This window comes from Boeremia exigua, assembly GCF_020726555.1.
Source record: "Boeremia exigua strain MPI-SDFR-AT-0100 chromosome Unknown C7974scaffold_7, whole genome shotgun sequence".
In the NCBI taxonomy this organism is placed as follows: domain Eukaryota; kingdom Fungi; phylum Ascomycota; class Dothideomycetes; order Pleosporales; family Didymellaceae; genus Boeremia; species Boeremia exigua.
Genome location: NW_025763524.1, coordinates 1,478,364 through 1,505,805, shown reverse-complemented (window position 1 = coordinate 1,505,805; position 27,442 = coordinate 1,478,364). Strand labels below are relative to the sequence as shown.

Below are 27,442 nucleotides of genomic sequence, written 5' to 3'. Positions count from 1 at the left end.
TGAAGGCCTTTGGGCATTCATGCGGAAACGTATGGTCTTGTATTGCTACGTCTAAGTGCTTCGCGGCTGTGTAAGCGCCGGAGGGCCAGCGCTCGGCGCAAACGACTGGTTCCTGCTCGAGGAGGCAGTTGCTGCCTTGTTCGGGTGCTCGAGCGCGTCTGAGAAAGCCATCCGCTTCGACCTACGAGACCCTAGATCGTCAGCGACGCTCCAGGCGGCAGTGGGTTTGCGACCCCTCCAAGCGCGTCCCAAGGGTCTCCGGCTGCGTGATGTGGATAGCGGTTCGTCAACCACTATCATAGAAAAATTCAGTCGCGCAAATAATCGATCCTGTGCTGGCTAGCTACCCGTCTTTGTGGTGGGGGTGAGACAGCGTCTTGTTGTCGTGGTGCGCTCTGTCTTGCGGTGACCTTGGCAGCGCTAACCTCACTGGCGATAGCCTGGAATGACCAGCTTACTTCGAACTCTACGCGAGCAAACGATACGCTCGGCTTACCTTGTGAATACAGGCGCTGTTCATATCATCATACAGCTGCTTAGTCTCAGTATACATGCACCAGTGAATGCATCATGTGGCGTGACGGGGGCCTGCAGCGTACAGTGACCAGTCCAGGGCGCTTGGCCCTGCCTCGGTCCATGACTTCAGCGGCCTTGCCCACATGCAGAGCTTCGTCCGACATTCAAAGATTGCGAGTACGGAGCCATTTTGGCCACAACTATCCCACTTTGCCCATCAAACAACACCCAGTCGTGCAATTCTTTTTCTGAATTGCAGCTGTTCAACACAACATGGCTGCAACACAGAACAACCGCCAATATGAGCTCATCCTGCTCGGCGCTACCGGATACACTGGAAAATTGGTTGCAGAGTGGATCAGCATCTACCTGCCTGAGGACCTCAAGTGGGCAATTGCTGGACGCAACGCAAAGAAGCTTCAAGGTGTCATTGATGAGCTGAAGAAGGTCAATGCAAATCGCAAGCTGCCAGACGTCGAGACCTGCGAATTGAAGCCAGATCAGCTCGACACTCTTGTCAAGAAGACAAAACTCCTTATCACCACTGTCGGCCCATTCATGCACTATGGCGAGCCTGTGCTCGCAGCCTGCGCTGCCAATGGCACCCACTACCTGGACTCTACCGGCGAGGTGCCTTGGATTTACGACATGATCGCAAAGTATGATACAGTTGCAAAGGCCAACAAGAGCATCATCATCCCAGAAGCAGGCCTCGATTCCGTACCTGCCGATATCATGGCATACGTCCTCTCCCGTACCATCCGCAAGAGGTTCCAAGCAGACTGCGAACGCGTCATCATGACTCTCTACGACTTCAAATCAGGCGTTAGCGGTGGCACCAGTCTCACCATGCTGGAGCTGTTCAGCAACTATTCCCTCGGTCACCTAGCCAAATCCATGCACCCGTACTCTCTCAGCCCAAAGAAGTTCGACAAACAATTGGATAAGCCTGCCGACAGTCCTAGCGGAGGTCTGCTCGGTCTGCCCAACATTGCCGAGCTCGGAGGTCTGCAGACAAAATATATCATGTCCGACGTCGATACCTGTATCGTACACCGCTCCGCTGGTTTGTACGGATACGGATCGCGCTTCCGCTTCGACGAGTATATGCGCGCCAAGTCTCTTGTTCAAGGTCTTATTGTCAAGGTTGCCTTCGCTCTCGTCGGACTGTTCCTTGCGTTGCCACCTACGCGGATGATTCTTGCACCTCTATTCAAGAAGTACCTGATTACTCCCCCTGGTGAGGGCCCTTCGAGGGAGAGTATGAAGAACGACTTCATGTCTTACCGTGCTGTAGGTGTTGCCGAGGGCAGTGGCCAGAAGGTCACGGGGAAGCTGGACTGTGGTCACGGTGGATACGCAGCTACGGCGATCACGCTGGCTGCCGCTGCGCATGTCATCCTAAGGGGTAAACTTGACGAGACAGAAGCGAGCAGACTGGGAGGCGGTATTCTGACGCCTGCTACCCTGGGCGAGCAGTTTGTGGACACGCTTAACGAATTCGGCATGAAGATCAACGTGGATGAATAAGAGGTGGACGAAGCGGATGAAGTGAATGAAGAAAAGGTGGACCTCGCGGTCACAACCTACGATATGTAACGCAGCACAGCGCGTGTAACGATTAGACGTCCTTCAGAAGCCCGGTGTCGGAAATGTCTTTTAGGCAATCAACCTTTGCGTCTTTGCCCCAACTCTCCTTCTCCTCACTGACCATCTGGCCCCTAGCGAAAAGCTCATCAATGAATGCAGGCACAAACGTCCCCGGACCCTTGACATCCTCTCTCTTCGCCGCATACTCAGCCGCTATCTCGTAATGCAGAATTCCTGCAATTGCCGCGTGCAGCTTGTCCTGTGGCCACGCAGCCAGATACGCACTCAACGTAGTTCCCAGCGTACACCCACTGCCAGTAATCTTCCCCAGGTACGCGTGGCCATTGCTGATAGCATAAGTCCTCACGCCATCGCTGATAACATCCGTCGCGCCCGTCATAAGCACCACATTTCTCTCCCGCTGCGCAATCGTGCTAACAAGATACGCTCTCTGTTCAAGGCTGAACAGTGAATCCCCACTGTCAACGCCACGCTGCTGACTTAGATCATCCAACGTGAAGCCCGAAGCGCGCGCAACCGCCATAATCTCCCTCTCGTTCCCTTTGATGAGGTCGAAGTATCCAGCGGCCAACAGCTGTACAAGCGCATCCCGACGCACACTAGTCGCGCCCGCACCGACAGGATCAAGCACGATCGGCCCGCCGGCAGCGTTGTACGCAGTGATGGCCTTCTTATAGTTCAGCAGCCCATCCGGCGTCACAGTGCCCATGTTTACGACAAGCGCACCGCCGAGACGCGACAGATCGGGTGCTTCTTCGCCGTAGTTGGCCATAATGGGAGATGCGCCGATGGCCAGGGCGACGTTAGCGGCGAAGTTCTGGACGACGAGATTGGTCATGTTGTGGCTAAGAGGGCTCTTGGAGTGGACTGCGGCGGTGGCCTTGTCGGCCGTCGAAATCACGGACTTGATTTCATCTTCGTTCTTCTCGAGCCAGAAAACGGGGTCGCTGGACTTGGAGAATGGTGGAGAAGACTTGATGAGTTGCCGAAGGTGGGACGAAGCTTCTTTGGGGTCTTTGGCACCCACTATGGCGGAAACAATGGCGACGCCGTCGATGGTCTTGGGCTTTGAAGAGCTGGAACGGGGAGCAGACAGTTGATAGATGACGCGCTGGACATTCGATGCATTGACACCGCCGATGCAGACTGTTTTGACATCCTTACTCTTTCCGCCAGCGTTGTCGAGATGGCTCAAGATCCTCCTGATACCGTTGACGCCGATGATTTCCTTTGTGTTCTTCTTGGTCTGGGTAGAGTAAAGTGTGCCAATGCCTAGGTAGTCTGCGCCTCGCTCCACGGCTACGGTAGCCTCTTCAACGGATGATACAGTAGCACCAACAATCTTGTCGTTTCCTAGGAGGCGGCGTGCCTCAACGATGTTCATGTCATCTTGGCCAAGGTGGACACCTTCACAGCCTACGGCAAGCGCGACGTCAACTCTGTCGTTGATGAGGAGAGGAATGTTGTACTGCTTGCACTTCTCATGCAATTTCTTGGCCGTAGAGATGAGGGCACCGGTGTCGCTAGTCTTGTCTCTGTACTGGACAATGGTCACACCTGGAACAAGTGTCAATCGCTGATCTCCAATGTGTACTGTTCATCATGATGTACACGTGAAAAGAGGAAAGTGCAACCGACCTCCTTGCAAGGCCTGCTCGACAACCTCAACCAGATCTTTCGAGCCTAAAATGGCCTCTGTCGAGTCCGTTACAAGATACAGCGAGTAGTCGACTTGGTCAGCCATTGTTCCTGATGTCGGATGGTTCTATACACGGTGCCTGATGATTGTCTAATTTGCAAGGAAAAGTCGTGAAGTGACGTTTACTGTTCAGCGGGACAGCCTACCCCACACGAGCGGCGAGATGGGTCACCATTTCTTTCACTTCGCATCGAGTAATACCACAAGAGAAATTTCGCACAATCAGCTGCATACATTGACCAGAACCGAATATCATGTGGGAGTCAGAGCTGGTCAGCTACGGGCTTGCCCAGGTTCAGGAACATGGGGTGGACACTGCTCATCATCATCGCGGCGCAATGTGTGACAATCGGCATCGTCGGCAACGGGCTTCGGGCTTGCTGAAACAGGCACGCTTGTTCCAGGCAGTCGTTTGAATTTGATTGAGAAATTTCTTTGTGGTCGACGGCACGCGGCCCAGGCTGTTTGTCTTACACTGTAAACAGTCTGTGGGAGTACGTTTTGCAAGCAGGCGAACGATAGATTGAACAGGCGCCGACTGCAGCGAGACGAACGGCAGTTTGTGGTACACGTGTTGTGCATTGCTGCTTGCTTGGTGGTTCCACGGAAAGCCCTGCAATTGGCCGCGGGTTAGGGTCGCGCCTGCGCTCGAGCCCACAGATGCTTCTCCACCACCGCCTTTAAAAACTTGCCCTCGACTCTTCCAAGCCCGCACACACCCACACCCTCGCCCAGCGCAAACCCGTCAGGCAAACCCGCCCTCCCCAGTGTCCGCCACTGGCAACAGCAGCACAAGCACCCACAAACTCGTCCTACAAGTCGCACCTCGCGACCTCGCTGATCCGCCACATCTGCCTGTAGGCACCGCAGAAGCAACCCCTCCCAACCACAGAGTCGACAACGACAACTGCGGTATATGTATTCGCGCCAACTCCACGCCTTCCGAGTCGAACCTCCCCCCAAACTGCACCATTCTCGCTGTATGCGGATACCGCGCAGTCTTCACCATTCCACCAACGGTTAACATTGTGCCTGCCTGACTCTAAGTCACATACACACAATCTGCATCCTACAGACAGCTATTGCATGTCTTTTACAGCCCTCCCACGCATATCAGATCTGATCCAGAACCTCTCTTCTAATCCTCAGTAACCACTCCACACCCGCCAACCTCACCACCGCAACCATGGCTACCGTCAATATCCGCCGCGATGTCACCGACCCCTTCTACCGCTACAAGATGGAGCGCCTTCAGTCCAAGATTGAAGGCAAGGGCAACGGCATCAAGACCGTCATCGTCAACCTGACCAGCGTTGCCAACTCTCTGGCTCGTCCCCCAGCTCACGTCATCAAATACTTCGGTTTCGAGCTCGGTGCCCAAACCAACACTAGCCCCAACGATGACCGCTGGATCATCAACGGCGCTCACGATGCTAGCAAGCTCCAGGACTACCTCGATGGCTTCATCTCCAAGTTCGTTCTCTGCAAGAAGTGCAAGAACCCCGAGACTGAGGTTAACATCAAGGACGGAAACATCACGCTTGACTGCAAGGCTTGTGGTAAGATCTCCGAGGTCGACCCTCGCCTCAAGCTCTCTGCCTTCATCGTGAAGAACGAGCCTAAGAAGGGCAAGAAGGACAAGTCCACCAAGAAGGCTGAGCGTCGCGCTCGCAAGGAGGCTGAGGCCAGGGGCGAGGAGGTCTCCCAGAACGGTGGCAGTCCTGGAGACAGTGCTGAGGACGACGACAACGGCGACTTCGAGCTCGATGCCGGCAGCGATGACGAGCTTACCAAGCAGATCCAGGAGCGCGCCGAGGACATTGAGGAAGCCAAGGAGGTTGAATGGCACATTGACACCTCCGAGGCTGCCATCAAGGCTCGTGCTCAGGACCTTCCCGACGATCTCAAGCGCGCCCTTGTCATCGAGGGCGAGGAGGATGCTGAGGCGTCCGAGTACGACGTCTTTGGCAAGTGGATCATCGACACTGCTAAGGAGAAGGGTGGTGTCGACAAGCTTGACAGCGTTGAGATCTACCTCAAGGCCAAGGAGCTGGGCATCGAGACCAAGCACCGCACTCTGACCGTCATTCCCCAGACCCTCTTCAGCGACAAGATCGTCAAGCAGATCGAGGGACGCGCTCCTATGCTTCAAAAGCTCATCACTTCCGAGAAGCACGAGAAGGCTTTCCTCGGTGGTATTGAGCGCTTCGTAGGCAACGACAAGCCCGAGCTCATCCCCCAGGTCTCGGCCATCTGCATCCAGATCTACAACAACGATCTTGTAAGCGAGGAGGTGTTCAAGCCTTGGTGCCAGAAGGCCAGCAGCAAGTACGTTGACCGCAAGGTCAGCAAGAACGTACGCAAGTCTGCTGAGCAGTTCTATGAGTGGCTCTGCCAGGAGGATAGCGAGGAGGAGGAGGAGGAGGAGTAGACCACTGTCTTGAGCACGATGGCGCTGCTACAGCACCTCGAAGCCCGTGTGCTGACTTCTCGCGTTCACGGCTCGAAAGAGTTGTGTGTTCCGAGTAGTGAATGAAGGAGTGTCGGGGTGTCAATGATTGTTTAGCTAGAGGCATTACTCTCCCTATACTCCGCCTATCAAAACTGTTGCTGAATTAGCTTGTTACCTACTCCACTGTGATATGTGCCTGTGCTTGCATGTGCGCTCTGCACGTCCTTCGGCTCCTCATTCCTGGCTCCTGGGCCTACTGGCGCGCATAGCTGCATGTTCGGATATCCCTTCTGTATTCGTACGTGGAGAATCTGGTGGTTCAAGAAAAGCAGCGTGTTGCATGTTGCGATTCAATGTTCTTATCTGATCGGCACATGCTCGGTCTTTGAGCTCTCATTGACTACATTCGTCGCTTGTTATTGCCGGCAACATGCTCGAGCCAGCAAATCGCACAATTATCATGCAGCCCTTTCACACCCTGCGTAAAAAGCAATGCGGGACTCGCCTAGCCTAGCCAGCGTCCAGAGCACGGCTCCACCGCTTGCACGTTGCCGGCTATGGGTAAGCCTCGGAGACTAACCGCGTATATGTGGAGATCGACGGGCGCGATTTGTGTCGAGCTGCGAGCATTTTTGCGCGTGGCGCCACGGCGCAGATGGTGTATAAATGTGGCGGGCCCCGCATGCGCATGGCATCTGAGTACCGTACATCCCTTCTACCTACCGACTAACTGTGTAGGACCGTGAGCGACTTCAGGAGTTTTGCGCTCACGCTGCGATCGAAAAGCTCCACCCCGCGCCTTTGAATTCGCGACTTGCCTATTTACAGACAAGAGTACAAAAGCAACGTCAACATGGCACAGCAGCAACCTCACGCCGCCGATGGCTTCTTTGGGAAAGGCGAAGATATCCATACCGGACCAGTAGCCACCCAAATTGTCCATCCCAAGGGTCCTGAGGGCACCGCGAGCTCTGAAAATGAGCGTACCGGCGCACCCCTGCACACCGTAGGGACGGGCAACGAAGTTCTGGAGAGAGATGCTCAGAGCAAGGGCCGCTGGTTTCAGTACGTCAAAACCAAGCAGTTCTGGCTGACTCTGCTGCTCGGACAAGGTATGTCGTCTCTTTTTAAGATCAGACACCAATGCTAATGTGTTGCTTAGTTCTGGCTATCTGCATAACAAGCACCAACACGCTCTCTTCTCTCCTGGCCAACGAAGGCACCTCGATTCCTGCCTTCCAATCCTTCTTCAATTACGTCCTCCTCAACCTCGTATACACGTCTTACACAATCTACAAGTACGGTTTCAAGCGCTGGGCGCGTCTGCTTCTTGTCGACGGCTGGCGCTTCTTCATCCTCGCCTTCATGGACGTCGAGGGTAATTACTTCGTCGTCTTGGCCTACCGCTACACCACCATTCTGTCCGCGCAGCTCATCAACTTCTGGGCCATCGTCATCGTCGTTGTAATCTCGTTCTTCTTCCTGAAGGTCCGGTACCACTACACGCAGATCGCAGGTATCCTGTTTTGCATCGGCGGCCTAGGCGTTATCTTTGGCTCGGACCAGATCACAGGCAGCAACTCGTTTGGCGCTTCTGACGAGGTCAAGGGTGATTTGTTTGCTCTGCTCGGCGCGACTTTTTACGGTCTTAGCAATGTGTTCGAGGAGTTCCTCGTCAGCGAGAGACCGCTGTATGAGGTTGTGGGCCAGCTTGCATTCTGGGGCATGTTCATCAACGGTACCCAGGCGGGCATCTTTGATCGCACGTCTTTCCGCAACGCGACATGGAACTCGAAGGTTGGTGGTTACCTCACGGGGTACACGTTCATTCTTTCGCTATTCTACTCGTTGGCGCCGGTGTTGTTTCGTCTGTCGAGTGCGGCGTTCTTCAACATTTCACTCTTGACTGGAAGCTTCTGGGGTGTCGCAATCGGTGTCAAGGTGCTCGGGCTTAGCATTCACTGGATGTACCCCATCGCCTTTGTCCTGATTATTTTGGGACAGGTACTCTACTTCATCAAGCAGACCACGTTGTCGGAAGCAAGGAAGCCATGGCTGGGTGAGGATCAGTCAAAGGGCGTTGCTGGAGTGGGTACAGCAAGGAGGAGGGTTGAGAACCCCGAGGCATTTGTGTAAGATGAGATACAGTAGGCTACTAGGCCGAATCTCTCCTAGATGGACGTAGTAATGATCATATGGTGACACGGGTAGTAGTACCGCGCTGTTCTCGCGAAAATAAATACATAACTTTCGGCGCGTGAAAGACACTTCTTCGTTCGTCTATGTGCACGACTCATGCCAATAGTGAGCACTCTTGATCGCTTCGCCAAGCAATACGCGACGAGCATCACTCTCTCCCACATCTGTGTCTCCCTTGATACCATATGAGATTGCCTTCATAGACATCATCGCCGTTGCCTCTAGCTCAAGTATGATTGACGACCCTCACTGATATACGTTAACGCGTCCCATAAAATCCGCCGCCGAACCCCGGAAGTGCCGGCGTGCGCATTCCAAGATTCTTCATGAGTTTCTGCGCAGCGAGAACAATATCGCGAAAAGTACAACATATATTCATCGTGAATCGAGTTTTGTCAGGCTGTGAACAGGACGTTTGATCGTCAGACTGAATCGCTACAGAGACACCGGACGATCGGAGATCTGCAATGCACTGTTCGCGCTCAACGACTCAGATATCCGTGATCTACGCACGCTAGAGACTTGATCGATTTTCTGTACCGAAGAGTCGGGTTTTCTCAAGGTTGCAGCCGTCGTGATATATCTTTGTTGATAGACCGAAACTCTTGAATGGTTGTCGATTGATTGGATGCTTGGAACGAATTTAACTCATGATCTCGGTTGGAATCTATGCCTCTCGTAAGGTGGAAGTGGTTGGATTGAAAAAGCTCAGCGTACAAGGTTAGAATGTGAGTGGGATACATGGTCAACTCGAGAATTTGTTGTACCCAGGCAGGTCCGGCCGTTTGATATGCCCAGGTGCAGTACATAGACTGAAAACCAACTCTTATTATACTCCCTGAATGTGGAATGGCTTCTCGAAGACATCCTGCGAGACCAGTGATTTTATGTCAGGAGTATCTTGCAATGCTGAATTCTGAAGACCAAAAACAAGAACAACCTGCACCTTTCGTGAAACGACACACTTTGTGACCCAGCAGATAGTTCAACCTATCGCAACAAGTCCATCCAACTCGACAGCTACGTACTGTGTCCGTTTATTTCAAGCGCTCAACTTCAGAGTCGAGCATGCTTTCATTTATACTTAAAACCAAGTGTGATAGTGTTTCACGACAACTATAGTAAGTTTGGACCTGGGTGGACTGTCCAATAGATACTGACGTCATCAATTGTTTCGGTTACCTCCATCTCTGCATCATGCAATTGTATGGACAACATCCCCAACAGAAACCACGGTTCAAACCAGATTATTGTGATCATAGATATCACGAACAGTGTAATCGTTGGCGCTCAGATGCAGCTATTGGCAGACTGTTTCTTCAATTGCTTGCGTACGCAAAACCACCTTGCCGGAACCTCCTCGAAGCTGCATGCCTTGGTTCTTGGTTCTGACATCTAAAGCGGATGGAACAGATGCGTGCCAGTCCTCCTAAGCATTATTACCTCGAAGATGAATGAAGACATGTCCAGAGGAGGAAAACACGCAGGGGACAGGGAACACTTGAGAAGAGATCCCAGATTTCAATACCGATGCCACATGGCATGAATTTCTTCCCGACAAGCTTTGAGGCGCTGAGGAAGTGCCGTTCTACAATTCGAGTACTTATGCGGAGCGACCGTTAACGGCTCGCTCTCGCATCACATAGCTGCCATAAGCTCGCCGGCCTTCCACTTCAAGGAAAGTCACGTCAAAGCCCCGCGTACAAATTCCAATGCTCACCTGCAGCTGTTTGTACGAGGAAGAGTGGGACAGATTCAGTATATCACCGACATCAGCCAAGACATGATTTTCTCCTGAAGATCGTCGCCAGCGTTGATCATAGCACCGGCAGATATATGTGCTGTGATTTCCGCGCGTTTCCGCAAAATGAGAGACAGCGGGAACCTGGGGTCGGGGGCATACAAACGGTAATTTGATTGAAACGCCGCGTTGACAAAGGCCCGAATACCACCACTCCGAAACCATCACCAAGCGTGACAAGCGGACCAAGCGCGAACCAGAATGACACCAGGTGTAGAGCCGCATCGACCACAGGGTTTGTAGAACAATTTAGTGTTCCCTGCAGATCCCCCATTCGCCCTGCAAGGTACCATCGCGGCCAAATCTACCTCACGGTCCCAGTCTGAGTTGGCCCGATTCAAGCACACGGGATGTTCGTCCGACTGAGGTGCCGAAAGTATGCTTGGTCAGGACCATAGTCTGGGAATCGTGTGTGTTGGGCTGCAGGCGTTGGTTTAAAGCACTCCAGTAGCCAGTTAGTTGAGCAGGCCAACCACTGCTATCCGCACACATTCATTTTTACATTGTCTTGGCTCTATAGCCGTCCTCTCATTCAACATGCGCTTCCTCACTGCTGCTGCGCTTCTTTCCGTTCCTTTCCTTACTAACGCCGCACCCGTCGAAGATGTCAAGGGTTCCAAGGGTTGGCAGATGGGCGTGTTCTACACCAACTGGGTAAGCTTCTTCTCAATATCAAACTAATATATCTTCTGACCTTCATAGGCAATGTATGGCCGTCAGCACTTCGTCACAGACCTTCCTGCGGAGAAGCTTACAAAGATCACCTATGCATTCGCCAATGTGAACAGCACTACTGGTGAAGTCTTCCTCTCTGACGAGTGGGCCGATATCCAGTTCCACTACCCCGGAGACGCTTTCACAAATGGCACACAGCTGTTTGGTAACCTCAACCAGCTGTACAAGCTCAAGCAGCAGCACCGTAACCTGAAGACCAGTCTCTCGGTCGGTGGCTGGAGCTACAGGGAGAACTTCAAGACCGCACTGGCTACCAGTGCTGGGCGCGCCCGCTTCGCGGAGACTGCGCTGACGCTCGTTACCGATCTTGGCCTCGATGGCTTCGATATTGATTGGGAGTATCCCGAGGACGCCACCGATGCTGCGAACCTTGTCGAGACTGTTCAATTGTGCCGCACCGTGTTCGACGAGTACGCTGCTAAGTACGCCAACGGTTACCACTTCAACCTCGAAATCTCTGCTCCTGCTGGACCCCTTCGCTACACCGTTCTTCCCATCGCAGCTCTGGACAGTTATATCGACGGGTGGAACTTGATGGCCTTTGATTACGCTGGACCCGGTTTCTCTAACTTCACCGGCCACAACAGCAACGTCTACCCCTCCAAGTCCACTCCCGCGGCCACGGATTTCAACACTGCTCAAGCCATCGACTACTACAAGTCCAAGATCTCTGACCCTCGCAAGATTATCCTCGGTATGCCGCTCTATGGTCGCTCGTTCGCCAACACCAACGGCCTCGGCCAAGCCTTCAACGGCTCAGGCACAGGCGACTGGGAAGCTGGTGTCCTCGACTACAAGAACATCCCGCTCGACAACACCGTCAGGACCGACAAGAAGGTCATGGCATCGTGGTCGTACGACAACAAGACCAGGCAGCTTGTCAGCTTCGACACACCCGAGGTGCAGGTCATGAAGACCAAGTACCTGAAGAAGGAGAAGCTCGGCGGTGCGTGGTGGTGGGACTCCAGCTCCGACCGCACCGATGAGAGCAGCTTGGTTGGAACCGTGAGCAAGGCTCTTGGTGGCCCGAAGGCGCTGACCCAAGACCTGAACAACTTGTACTATCCTTTGAGCAAGTACGATAACGTTCGTGGCACCGCGTCGAACGCTACTCTCGCTCGCCTCCGTTAAGCAGAGATCCCGCGGCGGAAGAAGCCTGCTTTCCTACCCTACTTTCCTTTTCTAACAGAGGTGTTGGCGGCATATTCTATAACATGGTATTAGCGGACTCTCTTAACCCGTCCATGGATGTTTACGTAGATAGAGACTAGGTTACACAACCGCAATCACAAAATGCTCTATGATACAAGTCAAACCTTGGCGAAAGTCAATGCTATGTAATGATACGCTGTTTTTTGTACTGTGATCAACTCGGCATTCATGTTGAATGCTGCCTGATTACTCACAAATCAACGCCTAACACTTGATGGCGCTTGATATAATCAGCTCGAATAGATATCTTCAGAGTAGACGCATGTATGTTTCGTAGGAAAGCAATCACACACAAGTTTCACTCTTTATTCCCGAAAAGTATCGAAAACGTCGACGGTTTCTGTGAGAATCTCCACTCCCATAGGACAATCATATACAGCTGGTTCTTTTGTGCTTTGCATTGGACAATGTGTTCAAAATATCTTGACCGGGTAACATGTATTTCATGAATTTTTCTTAGAGATGAGAAACTTGAGTACCTGGGAGATCGTTGGACATACTCATGTGCATCTCAGGAAGCAGGGAAGCGTGAGCGAATAGGGTGATAAAAGAGATGATTGTACACTTGAAAGAAAGTCTCTGCTCCTGTCTTAAAATATGAATCTGAGATCGTGATCTACTCTTCGAGAGCGTCGAGAGCTTCCAGAGCTTTCTTGAGCGCCCTCCTCGCAGCATCACGCTTCGACTTGTTTCCAATGCTGCGTTTAGTCGAGCAGCTCTCCTCAATAACAGCGTCATTCGCTGCAGCGCCAACCGCAGGAGCAGCATCGCTCTTCTGACCTCCGTTCTTCATCATAGTCAAGCTGGTCTCATAATCACTTGTACCGTTGTTCGGATCCGCGTCTTCGGGCGTGCACTCGCTGGGCTTAGACCCAGTGCCATGCTCACCATCAACGCTCTTGAACTTCTGCTTCCCATCGGCGTCGGCCTTGAGCATATTCTCTGCAGCGTCGGCGTACCACCCATTGATGAAGTCACCGTGCATGCAGTAACCGTCACCAACGGTGTCACTGCAGGAAAGCTGCAGAGGTGCAGTACCGGACCAGCCCTCGGGAAGTGCCTTGCGGAGGTCGTAGCGAATGGAGAAGCGTAGTTGGGGGATGCGCTTCATTCCGTCAGGGCAGCGGTTGGCATTACCCCACGCGACTTCAGAGTACTCGTATTTCAGAGTCTCGGAGCTGTAGCAGTCGGGGAAGCGAAGCTGGACTTGGAGGTGCGTGGAACAGGTCTTGGTGGGGAATTTGCCTGCGTCTTTCGCCTCACTCTCGTCCATTTCGCACCACCACTCCAGCAGGTTGTACTTGTGATCTGCTGCCGCCTGGGTGTGGGCTGATGCGTTACCAGCGATCAAGCCAGTGTCTGCAGGGAATGCGGCTTCGGCATAGCCGCTGTTTTGATAGTAGGAGCTGAAACGATAGATAGGGACCTCAATGCGCTCGTCATCCTTGATGTAATAAAGGGTTGGGACCCCTTTGATATGTCAGTATCTGATATCGCTCACAATGTTGCTCAGGGAACTGCTTACAGTATACGGAGAGATCGTTGGCATTGTCGCCTGAGTAGCAGCCTTTTTGGAGCTCGGCAGTAGTGGGCTTCACATTGGTTATAACGTCACTTCCGAAGAACGTGTGCATATGGCTTGTGTAAGTTCCTGGGACGACCAAGGCATCGACGTTCTTGTTCATGAAGGGCTTGTGGTTGATGACCGTGTAGGCAGACACAGCGCTGAGGCTGGCCAGAAAAGAAAGTGTGGAGCGCATGGTTGCAATTGAAAAGAGTGTGGTGATCACAGATCAGGCAAAAAGAACGAATGGTAAAGAACGAAAAGCGAAGTAACAAGCAACCAACGTAGGCAGGAGTTCAGAAAAAGTGCCATTCTTATGCATTTGGATACAATTCCATAGCGCTATCGTAATTGGACTCTGCCGCCGACAGGGATCTTGTTTCGAACGGGACGTTATTAGAGGAGCGCCTCCATGTTTCACACCAAGATCGGATCGTTTACTCAACCCCGCCCCTTGACATACTGGCGATGATCAGTAGCCAGGTGGGTGAACCAACGATTGATCCGAAAAAGTATGAGGTCAAGTAAAAGATCCTTTGGATACTGAAGCCCGAACGGCTGACCATCGGCGAGGAAGGCCACAAAATCGATTTCGGTATAAGCGCTTCTGTTGCTGCCCCACTTCGTTGTGGCACAAGCCCATCACAACGCCTGAAAGGGGCTGATCTTCGGCGGAGATCCTTTTCGGGTCCTAAACTCGTGTGGTAAATCTCCTGAAGCGCTTGGCAGAAGCGGAAGATTCAACGCCTCAAAGTAACGTAGCGGATATGCCCTAGAAACCGTTTCTTGTCGACTGACCCAGGGAATGCGGCGCGACAGAGTCGTATCATTACTCTATTCATGCCGAGTGAAAACACAGTATATTCAGGTGGAAGTATCGGCATCAGCCATGTATCTCGAACAACGCCAAGTGATGTGTGAAAGGAGCGGAGTCTAGCCGTAATAGATTGAAGCCTCGGCTAATCCTCGAGTCCAGTTGCCGGCAAGACTTGCCCATATTTAATCCTGGATGTGCATCTGTTCGAATACTGGAATTGGGGTGGTAAAAATGCCAACGAATTGATGTCACCTCTTTAACATCCTTGTTGTAGTCAAACGTCTTTGCCCATAGAGGCCAACCTTGACTAGATTGATGGTTGACAGCACTCAAGCGTGCTCGACGTTCAGCCCGCGCCATTCTGGCTTCATAGCCTCATTCAACCACGTGCACTCTGTCAAGCCCACATGCTTCCTCACGTACTCTTCCAACACCTTTGCACCTGGTGCGCCCTCATAGATGCCAATCGCGCCGACGCGTGGGATGTGTAGTACACTTGCCAGCCGAGTATCATTGGAGGTGGGGAGAGTGACAAGACGTGTGATCTCTGATAGTTTGCCTTCTGAATTAGATCGCAGGGTGGCAAGATGAAGCAGTGTGGGTATATGCCCATGGGATGAGGACAGTGATGGTTGTGGATGTGTAAGGACGACGAAGCTCAAAGGTCGAGGCGGTGCCTCTGGTTGCTGTTTGTCTTCATTGGGTATGGAGCTGTCGCACTCATTGACGGCTGATCCGTTGACTGGTACGGGAGGAGGTGCGGTTCTGGCGGCCAGAGTTTCTAAATGTCTCGTCACGCTGTTCAATCCGATAAGAACATGGGATCCTATAGCTGGTACTGGCGACTTAGGGGAATCATCTGTGTGGGATTTTATGTCTCGCTTTCGTTTTTTGCCCTTGGAAGGTTGAATGTGAGTTCTGCGATGCTCGCCGAGTGGTGTGAGTAGACTAAAAATGTCAGATGCGGTCTTCTAGGCATATTTGACAGTCTTGTTTTCGCCTGTTCGACTTCCTCTGGCGTTATGATTCTGACGAAAAGCAGGTCTTACCTACTTGCAGAGTAACTCCGTAATCACTTCCTGGTCTTCACGAGATACAGACGGCCTACACTACTCAGCACGTACAAACCCGAAGTTTCTATACTGACGACGAACCATTTAGTTTCTGTGAACGGCGATGATGTTTTGAAGATTGGCTTCGAAGGCTTCTTCAACGGTGGTGCCATATCGGGCGTAAAGCTGCACTGATATTTACCAGAGAAAGGTCACGGTCTGACAGTGCAACGTAACACTCAGACATGTGTTGCTTATTGAGTGACAGCGAGGGGCACAAGATCTGAGACACCGTCGGAATGGAAAACTGCTTAAGCAAGCTTTTGGCAGATGGAAGAAAAGTGAAGTGGATTGTCGTTTCCTCGGGAGTCCGCACACACGCGCTAGGACGGATAGCGTGCCTGTTGGCGACCAATTGGCGATGACGTCCGACAAACTGCCCCGCCACTGCCGCGACCTTCGTGATTTAGAGACGCGTCTAACAGCTCTCCACTACGACAGTGCAAACGATTTTGCATTCAATTCAGTCTTACCAAAGCGACCCGATGCAGTTACAGCTCATGTTGTTACTCACTCACGCGTTACCCACCTCTTCGCACGCGGTCCTTGCCCAGTAAGGCTGGACCTGCAGCTGCAACTGTTGCCTGTGCCTGCCGCAGCGGCTACGCCAAACTCGCCCGCGCAAACAAGCCGTTGGCCTGCCAGCTCACTCAGCCATGAGCGCGCAGCATCAAGATAATCAGCAGTCCCACGCTGCGGATGAGCCGGCTGCTTCTACCTCACCCTCGCCGCCGCGCCGCGATCCTGCCAAAGACGCAGACGACAATTTTACCCGTAAACGCCAGCGACTAGATGACGGCGGTGTTGTTCTGCGCGCAATGTCGACCGACCCAGATTCGCCAAGTAGAGCAATCACGTCGCCCCACAAAGAGATGGTAGCCATGACCATACAAGAGCATTCGCCTCCATCTCCCTCGCCCGCGGACGGCCTAGGGCACAAGCACATTGTTATTGAACCCTCCGCCAGCCAAGAACCAGCACCCGTGCACTCGATCGCGATGTTAGACGGTGCCGAAGATGACCCTACAAGTCCACCTATCATCGAGATCATAGACGATGATGACGACGATGTGTCAGCGAGCGTCACGGTGCAACTCAGTGCCGAGGATACCTTCAAGCAGTTCCCTTATCACGAGCGCTTCAAGACCGCTTCACACACACTGCGTGTAATCACCGACCATATACAGAAGAGTAAGTCGGATATGTGTCGCGTTCTTCCTCACTGCTCACATTGCATAGATCAAGATATTCCTCCCGACCTTCTTCCCTCGCTAGCCCACTGGCTACAAAGCCTCCCTAATGACAGTCCGGGCCATCTGCAAAGCTTCTACGTGAGCAAAGCAACCTTTTGGATTGACTTTGCGGATTTGGTTGAAAGGCTTTTGAAGCGGAGGTACCTTTGGATGACTGCTTTAAACGCTGGGCAAGATGATGACATGAGTAGATACCCATTCGGTGAAAATTTTGGCGATGACCTCGCAGTGGACGATGCCTTCTCCGGATTCTTCGGCGCTTACGTGGGGTTGTGCTCTCAACTCTTTCTTGTTGATGCATACCTGCTGAAACGGTCGCGACCCGAGGAACACAGCCCGTCACCTCTCCTGAGCGAAAAGCATTTGTATCATCTTCATTCGATCCTTCGCACCGAAAAGGCTCCGCTGTTCCATCTCCTGCGCAAACAGCACGATGTTGACATGAGCGACATGAGCAATCGACTGCATGTCGCCTTCCTCGCTGCCAACGGTGCCGAGAACCTTCTGCGTCTAGCCGACGAAGCTTTTGGTAAAATACCCACAACACTACAAAACCAGATGGCTCTGTACATATGCCAGGTTCTGGGAGCCTTGGGTTGGACCGTAGATCGAGGCCACCGCCAAGGCCTGGGCATTGACCCAGAAGAGTACTACCGCAGGACCCAGCTTTTCTTTCGCAAGTACACCGAAGACCTCCAAGACCCAGCAAAAATTGTCGACGCTGGCATGGCAAGGGAGTTGATTTTGTGCTTCTCTGCTCTAGTCCAAGAGCTCAGCCAGTGGAGCGAGAGCAGCGCTAGGATTCTGGCGGACGAGATACTAGACATGCAGGCCACAGGCTCACCCACAGTTTCCTCACCTGTGGACGCACCGATGATTGGGGCCACGAACGAATATCGCCAACATCCCGATTTCCTCCCCATTCTGATTGCGAATGCTTGGAAGTTCAACTTGCTGCGCAGGTACATCGTGAAAGGACGAATGGAACTGCGGGTCATGAGCATTACCTTCATGGATGAAGCACTAGTGACTGTGTACAAAGAGTACAATGATCCCGAATCGACTGTTAAACACCCTGTCCTGAGACACCTAGCAGATGTACTCCTGCACGGGCGGGTGGTGGACTACATCATCAGTGCGGACTCGCATCCACAGTTGATCTCTCGAAGTGGGAACGTTGCCGGGTTTCTGATTGTCACTGACCGATGGATGGATAGTCAAGCCGACGCCATCTGGAACATTGTGTCTCACAGCCCGGATCCACGCATGGTCACAGCCACTATGACGATGCTTCACAGCTTTATTAATTTGATGAATCCTTCAGATCATCTTTACTTTTGCATGAAGCTTTACAACTTGCCCGTCGAAAAGTTTACGGCGGACATATTACGGTTCTTGCGAGAGCTATTCAGCAGGCTTTTGGAGCGAACGTCATCCATAGATTGGACTTTGAGAGACAAAACCGCACGACCTTGGAATGTCTGCGTCCGGCTGCTCCAAGAGACTGCTCCAAGGAACGGTGCCACTAAGCATGACTTGGACCTTAACTCCGAGGTGGACGAACAGTTGCGCTTCATGGCGCGCAGTATCCCAGAGTCCGACCAGCGGTCAATTTATGAGTGCTGCCTAGAGCACATCGTTGCCCGATCTCCAAAGGCCACAGGATCAGTGAGAGTCATCTTCATTTTGAGCACAAATGTAAATACCACGTACTTCCAACAGAACGGGACCATGGTGCGTCAGGTCATCGAAGAACTGTCATCATTCGTTGAGACCGAGGCGGCAAATGCTCCGCATGGTTATCAACTACCCGCGTTGCAGCACCGGCTTGACATCCTTGCGTTTCTGGCCTGTAGAGTTGGCCAGCTGATTCCAGAGGACCTCTACAGGCCTCTATGGGATCACACTGTCGGTGATCGGGCTTTGTCTAACCACGCTCGCGACGCAGCATGGGCTCAACTCCTGCAGGCGACGAAGATAGCGCCTGAGAATGATTTCTGTCAACAGCTGATCTCCGCATACGTGCCGACCATGGACCCACAGTTCTTCACACCTGGATTGTACGACTATGTAGCCAGCTACAACTTCCCTCCAACACGCAAATCTGTTCAGATCGATGGTGTGGAACACTCGCTCTTGCAAATCCCTGGCAGCGACCTCCTTTGGTCTCTAGCTTTGTCCAGCCCTCCCGGAACTATTGAAGAGCTCGCTGCCCGAGATCTTGCTGTTCGTTACACACAGATCTCTCAAAGTCGAGATGTCGTTCTATCGGAAGTTGAAATCGCTCACGTTGAGCTGGTTGAGCGGTGTATGAAAGAGTTGAGATCCGCTTCCGTGGCGTTGCGTGAAGGACCTGGTGAAGGTGGACGAGACAGTCAACTTCGGTTCAGTCGCGTCCTGATGTTTTTGAAATTGATGCTTGAATTGGTACGCCAGAAGCCTGAATTCAATCGTGGACGCAGAGCAGATTCGAAGGTTGAGTCAATGGACACGGACACCGATCTCCCGACTGCGGATGCCATCACCATCCGGTATCAATTCACGAATGACAGGCAAAGCATAACGATTGCTCCAGACCGCACAGTCGCAGATTTGTATCGCATCTTGTGCCGTGCAACTGAATGCACGAAGATCAACCTATTCGCTGGAGGCCGGAAGCTTGACGTGGTAGAGCGGGCCGATGAGAAGGTTTCGGATGTCAACATTGACGGCCACCTTCTTGTGCAGCCTGTGCAGAGGGATGAGACAGCACACGCAGTGAGCGCACCCGTTGCGGGCTTCTCTGAGTTCGAGACAAAGCTGGTCAAACACTTTGACGAAATGTTTGGATGGATGGATGCAGACGACGCAACAAGCCAGCTGCTTTTCGAGTTCTTGACGCTTTTCCCATACCGCAGCACGATTACCAACAGTGTGGCTGCTGGAGAGGCAACATCCGAGAGCCTCTTCCCACCTGGCAGGAACTTCCAAGCAAAATACGCTGTTCAAGCTATTCATAGCAAGTTGAAAGGTCAACTGCGGACATCAGCACTAGACGAGACTTTCTTGATTAACGCTATCAAGCTCCTCGACCGCGCGCTACTTAGTGCAGAGCTCCTCGGCGAGGGAGAATCTGTTGCTAGCAGACTAACACTCACCGCTGTCTTCGTCAGCGCCATGCTGGACTTCTTAAAAGAGCGACCGTCTTCCGACCTATCGAACGAATATTTCTCTGACGCGCCCGCATTGGCTTATCGTCTTGTCGACATTCTCTTAGCTGCGACTCGGACCAAAGCCCCCCCGAAATTTATACACGAGTGCTACTCGACGATCCTTGAAGCTTCTTTGTATTCTCATGTGATTTGGGAGACTTTCTGGGGACACCCCCAGATTCCCCAGATCCACCGAACGCTTTTATTGAGCGACACGCGCGCGACACTACGAGACAAGATCAAACTGAAGATACTGTATATCTGTGGCGGGCACTTGCCATCCTCTTGTCCATTGAGCACAGCCGACATCGTTTCACGTTACTGGACGACCATTGCAAGCATTCTGCCTGAAGCTGTTCAAGAAGTGGAGCAGTCTGTTCAGCTTTTTGACCTTGCGCAGTCCGTTTTTCGAAGCTATGATGAGCATCATCGCAGCGAAGAAAATCTACGATCACTACTGCGGAGTTGGAGTTCCTGGTTACTGGCTTACGACCACACCGAGATTCCTGGCCGGTATGAGGCTGACAATGTTGTCTTGGGTTTCACCAAGCTTCTTCTGTGTCTGGTGCATTCACTGAAGTCTTACAAGCGCCCATTGAACGCGGGCTCGCTTATCTCTTCGATTTTCCAGAAGTTCATGTTCAACAGGTACATCTCAAAGCATGCTCGCTGAGACTCTGCTAATATTCAACAGCGTACCGTCTGTTCACAGCGTACTGCTAGAAGATGATCTCGCATCCGCCTCGCTGCCTGTCCTAGAGAGCAGCACTCGTCGCGAGCTATACGATCTCATGCTAGCACTAGCGGATGACAAGCATTCCTATGAGCGGCTTCTCCGTCTTAGTGACGACGTTGAAAACAGACAGGTAGCAAACGTCCTACCCACCGTCTCGGTTGATCGCACCGCCGAGGTTCGCTCTCAGACCGGATACGTCGGCCTGCACAACCCTCGCGCCATATGCTACATGAACTCTTTATTAGCTCAGCTGTTCATGAACTTGGACTTCAGACAATTCATGCTTGGCCTGGAGGTCAAAGATGGCAACGGCTCGCAAAGACTCCTACTGGAGACGCAGAAACTGTTTGCGACGATGCAGAATTCATATCGCAAGTCTGCTGATCCACGACCTTTCGCGGAGTGTGTACGGACACTAGACAAGACACCTATCGATATCTCGGTACAGATGGATGCCGATGAGTTCTACAACCTACTTTTTGATCAGTGGGAAGCACAGCTCGTGAACGAAGGCGATAAGCGAAAGTTCCGCAACTTCTACGGCGGACAGATGCTTCAGCAGGTCAAGTCAAAACAGTGCGAACATGTGTCCGAGCGTGCGGATTCATTCTTTGCGTTGCAGTGCGACGTCCAAGGCAAAGCCAATCTTCAAGAAAGCCTCCAGGCCTTCGTTCAAGGCGATGTCATGGAGGGAGACAACAAGTACAAATGCGAGTCCTGCGATGACAAATTTGTCGATGCAGTGAAAAGGTAAGTAGCGATTCCGATTTGAGCAAATCATGGCTAACGGTAGTAGAACTTGCCTCAAATCTGCACCAGATAACTTGATCTTCCACTTGAAGAGATTCGATTTCGACTTGACCGACTTCAGCCGCAAGAAAGTTCACGAACATTTCGCATTCCCGGAATCGATATTGGTCTCTACACCGTCGACCACCTTAGTGATCCTTCAAAGCCGCACAAGGCAGACGTCTTCGAGCTCGTTGGCGTTGTTGTACACTTCGGTAATTGCGAAAACGGCCATTACTATTCATACATCCGGAAGCGACCCTGCCCGGCTGGCGACGTCTCGCCTACTTGGCTCAATTTTAATGATGAGCTGGTCGAACCTTTCAATCCAGCGGAGATACCACAAAAGGCATTTGGCGGGTTATTTGAGGATGGCTACACTCGCCAGTACAAGATGTACTCCGCTTACATGCTATTCTACCAACGACGGACAGCTATTGTGAGTGACGAACAGAGCTTGACCGTCTCCCTGAGACCAGAGCCGCCAAAAGTCGAAATCCCTCAAGCCATCCGACAGGAGATTGACCTCCAGAATGAGGCATTCATCCGGGAGTACTCTCTGTTCGACTTGCACCATTCAGCATTCATCCGACAACTATATGGCATGTCGCGGAAAATCAACAACGGATCCTGTTCAGAGGACCATGAGAACGAGTCGCGCGCAACCGATGTCTTCTTGGCGCACCTGGGTCGCGTGGTCTGGCGGCAACAGACAACTGAACCATTCGAGCAGGCATTAAGCCAACTTCGGCGATCTGTGTTTTCGTGCGATGCGTGCTGCGGTGCCACTCTTCTGTGGCTTGCACGGGACGAAGAGGCGCTCCACAACCTGCTTTTGCGATGCCCACATCTGAGCGTCAGGTCACAGACAAGATCATTTCTGGTCGATAGCCTCAGAGCTATGCGTGACAAAGATGTTTACCTCTACAACACATCCTTCGAAGATGACGACTCGGATTCGGGTGACGATAGCAGCATCGTTGTCTGGATCGCAAAACGATTGGCTGTACTGGTGGAAAGCTCCGCGAAGCATTCAAGAGCCTGGGATGATCTGTATCTCTTGCTGACGCAGTTTGCCGAGATGAGCCACGTTGAAGTTGGCGCCTTGCTGGACGCTGATATCTTGAACTTCTGCCTCCGTTTGTTCTGTTTGCAAGCCCGTCCAAAGCTTGCGGATGAGTACATCGACTTTCACCGAGTTTTTCAGAAGAGGATTGGCGTCTACAACCGGCTGATAGGCTTTATATCCACTATGCTTTCGCGCATGGATATAAACCTTTCAACTTCTGATTCTTGCGACCGGATGATGGAAATGAATGAAGATCGCATGTTATTCCGACTCACATTCCAGGAGAAGAGCTTGTTGCTGTGTTGGAACAGCGAAATCAAGGCATACGCAGTCATCGACAAAATGGTCGAACTGTTCGATACATCGAAGACGGAGTCTTACTATCCAGGAGAGATAGTCAAATGGCTGGCCGGATCGCATGAATCCCGCATCCAGCGCGATATCATGACCATGATCATCCAGGGTATCAGTGAGTTGAGTAACCCTTACTGTGACCCATACATACGAGTGGCTTCCAGCTATTGCGAGGCTGCTCCCGGTGTGGAGGGTCTCAGCAAAGTCTGCGACATCGTGGCGAACAGTCTTGCGGTAGTTGAACAAACCTCGGATGAAAAGATGGCACCTAGTGGCGGCGATGTTTTGCGCTTCTTCCGCCATGTGCTCAGACTGCGCAACACAAACTTTACATCTGCGGAAACTCACTGGTGTCTTATCGCTAGATGCCATAAGTATGCCAACGTCCTGCTTCTTTACTCCGACGAAAGCGTTCGCAACAGCACCCACGAATTCATCTGCGAACTCTTCACCAAGTACATGGAGGTCCGTCAGAATCTGGACGAAGCATACAAATACGCCCGAGTCACTCTCGGCGAAATCATCAAGAGGGTTGTATTCGAACCGGATGCTGGCACACCACGCAGGCGTTTGATTCCCCTGCTGGAAACCGGCAACTTCCTCGTTTCGTTACTGTCCGACTTGGACTCGAGCCAAGACCGGGACCTCGCCGATTTGAAGGACGTTGACGACCCAACCTTGGTCTACCAGTGGCAAATTGAAGTGGAGCCGCGAGTTCGCATGCTTCCTGAGACTGGTCTACCGAGCCCGGGCGAGGGAGTGTTCGACGCGTCTGACTACGGCAGTGAGTCTGATGATGTTGAGCTGCTTGATCCCTGAGCGTCCATTGACCACAGTCGTCTGCAGATACTCCAAGCTCGATGAAGTCGGTGAGGGACTCTGGCGTAGTTCAGGCATGTCGGACATCGTGAGAGATTGCTGAAGTCGGGGAGTAGTGGAGATGATGTGCACGAACCACAGGCGTTACGAGTTGATGACATTGATTCCTGATTTGGGAGCGAGAGAGCATACGATGGAGTTTGGGTGTGTCGTTCCACGACACGAAGACAACAACCTTTGTAGCATTGGGCGTTTTCGGTATTTATAGCATAGCGTTGGCGATTGGGATTCAGGGATGCGTCACGAGATCATGAGCATGAGCATGAGCATGGCGCTTTGGCGTTTCCGCGTAGATGAGCACAGAGCTTCGAATACCCAGATTTCATTCTTCAACCGCGATCCTAGCCTTTGATGTGTTTGTATTCGTCTCTGAGTCGGCATGGCTTCCGTTTGATCATACGGCAAAGCGTATGCGATCTACCCAGTGTGATTCACGTCATCCAACGTCCTTTTTTCTGTGACTCTAATGTTCAGAAATGGTATCACTTAAGCCTTCACCTCCGTCTCCCCACCCTCACTCAGTCTATCCAGTGCAATCCGCGTCCCCTCAACAATAACCCCATGCTCCACCGCATGAATCCGCTCCTCCAGCCCCTCCACCCCCTCGCCCTCCCTGATCTCCACCTCCTTCACCACAATCGCCTTCCCCGCATCCACCTCCGCAATCACCTCATGCACCATGACCCCCGTGCGCCGCAGCCCCTCGTCCCGCCCCGCCGCCCACGCGCGCTCGATCGCGCCCGCGCCCGCAAACTCGCCCGGCAGCGCGGGGTGCAGGTTGATAATCGGCACGCTCGCGTCGGCCATTGGGCCCAGGAACGAGGGCGTCACGATGTGCATCCAGCCGGCGCACACGACGAGATGGGTTTTCGACGCGTGCGAGAGGATCAGCGACGCCAGGTCGGCGTCGTAGGCGGCGCGGGCGGCGGCGAGGTCGTCCGGGTGCGCTTTCTTGTAGGGGACGAGGTTGTGGTATGAGGTGGGGATTTGCGCGGTGGCGGCGCGCTGCAGGCCGAATGCTGCTTTGCGGCTGCAGTACATCAGTTTGGTTTCTGCGCTGCGGGGAGGAGGTAGGCGGACTTGGAGATGACGTGAACTATGCGCGTGTTGGGCAGCGCGGGGGTGTTGCAGGCGTCGATGAGGGCCTGGAGGTTCGAGCCGTTGCCGGAGATGAGGACTGTGAGGTTTCGTTGCGCCATTGTGGGGATTGGAGCCTGTTGGGAGGGCGAGGAGTGTGAGGCGCGTTGTGCGAGGCGGTGGGTGAGGCTCTGCGGCGGAAATTATTTTGGAGGGGTGGGGGTGGGGTGACCCCGCGCGCTCTCGGAGGTGAGAAGGTTGGCCGCAGTTGCGGATTTGCGCTAGAGCTTCACGAGGGAGAGTTGAGTTTGTGATATCTGCAATTCGAGTCCATTTATCTCGAATGATTCCTAGCAACACACTAGTCTTATTCTTGAGACGTCCTTGGTATACTACCCATCTCATCCGAAAACGCTCAAGCAATCTGATGGTATCGATGCCCCAACGCCGTGTACTCCCGCAATGCTTTTTCTTCCTCATGCCTTTGGCTTCTTGCTCGCCACAGGTTCAGCATCCATATCCTCCCAATCATCATCGTCTTCATCCTCGACAACGACTCGCTTGCGCTTACTCTTCGCTCCGTTGCTTCTCGCTTCTCCACGTCCCCACCTTGCCCGCTTCTCGATGCCCTGAAGTCGCTCCTCGAACTCCTCTTGCTGGTTGTCGACAGCTGCTTCTAGCTTGTCGACCTTCTCTGTGACTTCCATCTGGTCCAGGGCGTCGGCGTTCTGCATGTAGATGCGATGCTTCAGCGCCAGTCTCCAGAAGTAGTATTTGCGGTCGTTCTCGTTGCTGCTCTTAGCTTTGCGGGTGATGCGCGCTCGGTTGCGGTGGTTCGGTGGGATAGTCGAAAGGGCGTGGAGCTCCAGCACCCTATAGAATTGCCTTGAGACGATCTTGGTCTTGTGCCGAAGGTCGTCTAGATCAACGCCGTTGCCAAGAATCTGGTCGCGAGGGATCGGAGAATCTTTGCGAAGAGACTCGGCTGGGAGGCTGGATGCTAATGAGAGAGACTGGAAGGCAGGCAGTTCGCGCAGATATTCGATGTCGCAGTAGTCGCGCATGGCATCAAAGTCCTCGCTGGGATCCTCGACTGGTATCTCGTAGATGAAGGGCTTGCTTACAAGATCTTCGAAGATGGTGTTGTACAACCGCGATCCCAGGGACTGGCCCTGGTAGGGTGGAAGAATCAAGAACTGTGATATTCTTTCTCGAGACGATGTCTCGAGTCTGTTGAGCTTCTCATTGAACAGGAACGTTTTCGGGTCTTGCGTCAAGCGGCGAGGTGTGTACTTCTCGACAGCGCCGTTCGAACCTTCTGGGGGTGGGCTTGGTAGCATGTTGGTGTAGCGCGCAATCTTGAATGTGGGAAAGACCCATGTCCGGTAGGAGGTAGAGAAACCGGCGAGGACGTATGGCGTGGAAGAGATGTCGGACGATTCCACTTCGTACAGGAAGTACAGCGACCAGCGGTCGAGAGTCTCCTCGTCGTCCAGACCGTCGATAGTCGCGCCGTCAATGAACAGCAGTACCAGTATCCTCATGTTCAGCCAGATCTGTCTCGCGGCAGAGTCCACCATAGACGCCTTCCAGATCTCGTATTGCTTGCCGTGCAGGGTGAAGCTCTGCATCAGCTGGCCTGGCGGCTTCCAGTCTTTCGAAGTCGCAGCATCGCGCTCAGCTGCGCTTTCCTTTGCCTCCTCTGGCAGGAAACTCTTGAAAAGCTCAGGTGAGAGGTCGACTTGCGCCTGGTCTAGGTCGGGCGACAGCTTCTTGAGATCGAGCTGCGCATCGAATGCGATCTTGAGCTTCGGCTTCAAGTCGTTCGCTCGAAAGTCGAGTTCAATTTTGGGGTTTTTATAGCCAACGATTGACTCATTTTCGTCAACCACGGCGTGTGTAAAGCTCGGATTGAAGGTCTCGCCAATGCGCGTTTCGCCGGCAGGGCTCGGTCGGTACAGATTGATATCGAAGCACTCGTTCGAGCTAGTGACCCCTATTTTGTCAGCCTAAAATCTCCGTGCTGAAGTCTGAACGTACATTCGTCGAGATCCATGTTGCGGGCGTGCAGAGGTGTCGTGGTGGAGTTGTCAGATCTGCGGGCGCGTCACGAAAGCGGACGCGAATTTAGCGTGACGGCAGTTCAGCCCTACGCTCTGGCGCTAGTGACGCAGCCCCTGCACGGAGACGAGACATTTGTGGAGAACCGTGTTGATTCAACAGACACTGACACCCGCCACTGCAACACCTCTGACGCCTGGAATCTGCGGCATGGGAAACGCCGAATAACGAATTCTTTTCGACTTTTTTCTTTGGCACATCGGCGCATTATTCCTTCTTCAGCAGCACCTGCGGACAGCCGCACACGACACGCAA

General features: G+C 52.8%; 10 protein-coding genes across 10 annotated transcripts; 5 read left to right on the top strand and 5 right to left on the bottom strand.

The window, feature by feature from the left end:
* Positions 1 to 696: 696 nt before the first annotated feature.
* On the top strand, positions 697 to 2,091 carry C7974DRAFT_204914 (Saccharopine dehydrogenase-domain-containing protein). Its single transcript, XM_046136843.1, has one exon. The coding sequence runs from the start codon at positions 790 to 792 to the stop codon at positions 2,044 to 2,046; it is 1,257 nt and encodes a 418-aa protein (XP_045996438.1). The 5' UTR covers positions 697 to 789; the 3' UTR covers positions 2,047 to 2,091.
* Positions 2,092 to 4,011, bottom strand: C7974DRAFT_204913 (Hydroxyethylthiazole kinase family-domain-containing protein). The gene is made up of 2 exons (XM_046136842.1): positions 3,766 to 4,011; positions 2,092 to 3,684 (listed from the first exon to the last, which is right to left on the bottom strand). The coding sequence occupies exons 1-2, from the start codon at positions 3,869 to 3,871 to the stop codon at positions 2,138 to 2,140; spliced, it is 1,653 nt and encodes a 550-aa protein (XP_045996437.1). The 5' UTR covers positions 3,872 to 4,011; the 3' UTR covers positions 2,092 to 2,137.
* Positions 4,012 to 4,840: 829 nt separating this feature from the next.
* C7974DRAFT_204853 (eukaryotic translation initiation factor-like protein 5) lies at positions 4,841 to 6,404 on the top strand. The gene has a single exon (XM_046136840.1). It carries the CDS (start codon positions 5,013 to 5,015, stop codon positions 6,255 to 6,257), a length of 1,245 nt encoding a protein of 414 aa, XP_045996436.1. The 5' UTR covers positions 4,841 to 5,012; the 3' UTR covers positions 6,258 to 6,404.
* Positions 6,405 to 6,948: 544 nt separating this feature from the next.
* C7974DRAFT_204855 (uncharacterized protein) lies at positions 6,949 to 8,573 on the top strand. The gene is made up of 2 exons (XM_046136841.1): positions 6,949 to 7,390; positions 7,441 to 8,573. The coding sequence occupies exons 1-2, from the start codon at positions 7,132 to 7,134 to the stop codon at positions 8,412 to 8,414; spliced, it is 1,233 nt and encodes a 410-aa protein (XP_045996435.1). The 5' UTR covers positions 6,949 to 7,131; the 3' UTR covers positions 8,415 to 8,573.
* Positions 8,574 to 10,749: 2,176 nt separating this feature from the next.
* C7974DRAFT_425280 (glycoside hydrolase superfamily) lies at positions 10,750 to 12,518 on the top strand. Its single transcript, XM_046144471.1, has 2 exons — positions 10,750 to 10,932; positions 10,981 to 12,518. Exons 1-2 carry the CDS (start codon positions 10,816 to 10,818, stop codon positions 12,142 to 12,144), a joined length of 1,281 nt encoding a protein of 426 aa, XP_045996434.1. The 5' UTR covers positions 10,750 to 10,815; the 3' UTR covers positions 12,145 to 12,518.
* A 287-nt stretch (positions 12,519 to 12,805) lies between these two features.
* C7974DRAFT_204806 (uncharacterized protein) lies at positions 12,806 to 14,460 on the bottom strand. The gene is made up of 2 exons (XM_046136839.1): positions 13,751 to 14,460; positions 12,806 to 13,695 (listed from the first exon to the last, which is right to left on the bottom strand). Exons 1-2 carry the CDS (start codon positions 13,983 to 13,985, stop codon positions 12,842 to 12,844), a joined length of 1,089 nt encoding a protein of 362 aa, XP_045996433.1. The 5' UTR covers positions 13,986 to 14,460; the 3' UTR covers positions 12,806 to 12,841.
* Positions 14,461 to 16,015, bottom strand: C7974DRAFT_204805 (uncharacterized protein). Its single transcript, XM_046136838.1, has 3 exons — positions 15,761 to 16,015; positions 15,660 to 15,710; positions 14,461 to 15,554 (listed from the first exon to the last, which is right to left on the bottom strand). The coding sequence occupies exons 1-3, from the start codon at positions 15,829 to 15,831 to the stop codon at positions 14,936 to 14,938; spliced, it is 741 nt and encodes a 246-aa protein (XP_045996432.1). The 5' UTR covers positions 15,832 to 16,015; the 3' UTR covers positions 14,461 to 14,935.
* A 103-nt stretch (positions 16,016 to 16,118) lies between these two features.
* Positions 16,119 to 24,310, top strand: C7974DRAFT_396461 (uncharacterized protein). The gene is made up of 6 exons (XM_046142078.1): positions 16,119 to 16,909; positions 16,958 to 17,111; positions 17,163 to 20,810; positions 20,857 to 21,648; positions 21,695 to 21,815; positions 21,854 to 24,310. Exons 1-6 carry the CDS (start codon positions 16,375 to 16,377, stop codon positions 23,927 to 23,929), a joined length of 7,326 nt encoding a protein of 2,441 aa, XP_045996431.1. The 5' UTR covers positions 16,119 to 16,374; the 3' UTR covers positions 23,930 to 24,310.
* Positions 24,311 to 25,281, bottom strand: C7974DRAFT_464044 (formyl transferase). Its single transcript, XM_046146257.1, has 2 exons — positions 25,070 to 25,281; positions 24,311 to 25,019 (listed from the first exon to the last, which is right to left on the bottom strand). The coding sequence occupies exons 1-2, from the start codon at positions 25,186 to 25,188 to the stop codon at positions 24,476 to 24,478; spliced, it is 663 nt and encodes a 220-aa protein (XP_045996430.1). The 5' UTR covers positions 25,189 to 25,281; the 3' UTR covers positions 24,311 to 24,475.
* Positions 25,282 to 25,378: 97 nt separating this feature from the next.
* Positions 25,379 to 27,154, bottom strand: C7974DRAFT_337763 (acyl-CoA N-acyltransferase). Its single transcript, XM_046139219.1, has 2 exons — positions 27,107 to 27,154; positions 25,379 to 27,062 (listed from the first exon to the last, which is right to left on the bottom strand). Exons 1-2 carry the CDS (start codon positions 27,120 to 27,122, stop codon positions 25,543 to 25,545), a joined length of 1,536 nt encoding a protein of 511 aa, XP_045996429.1. The 5' UTR covers positions 27,123 to 27,154; the 3' UTR covers positions 25,379 to 25,542.
* Between the last annotated feature and the right edge of the window lie 288 nt (positions 27,155 to 27,442).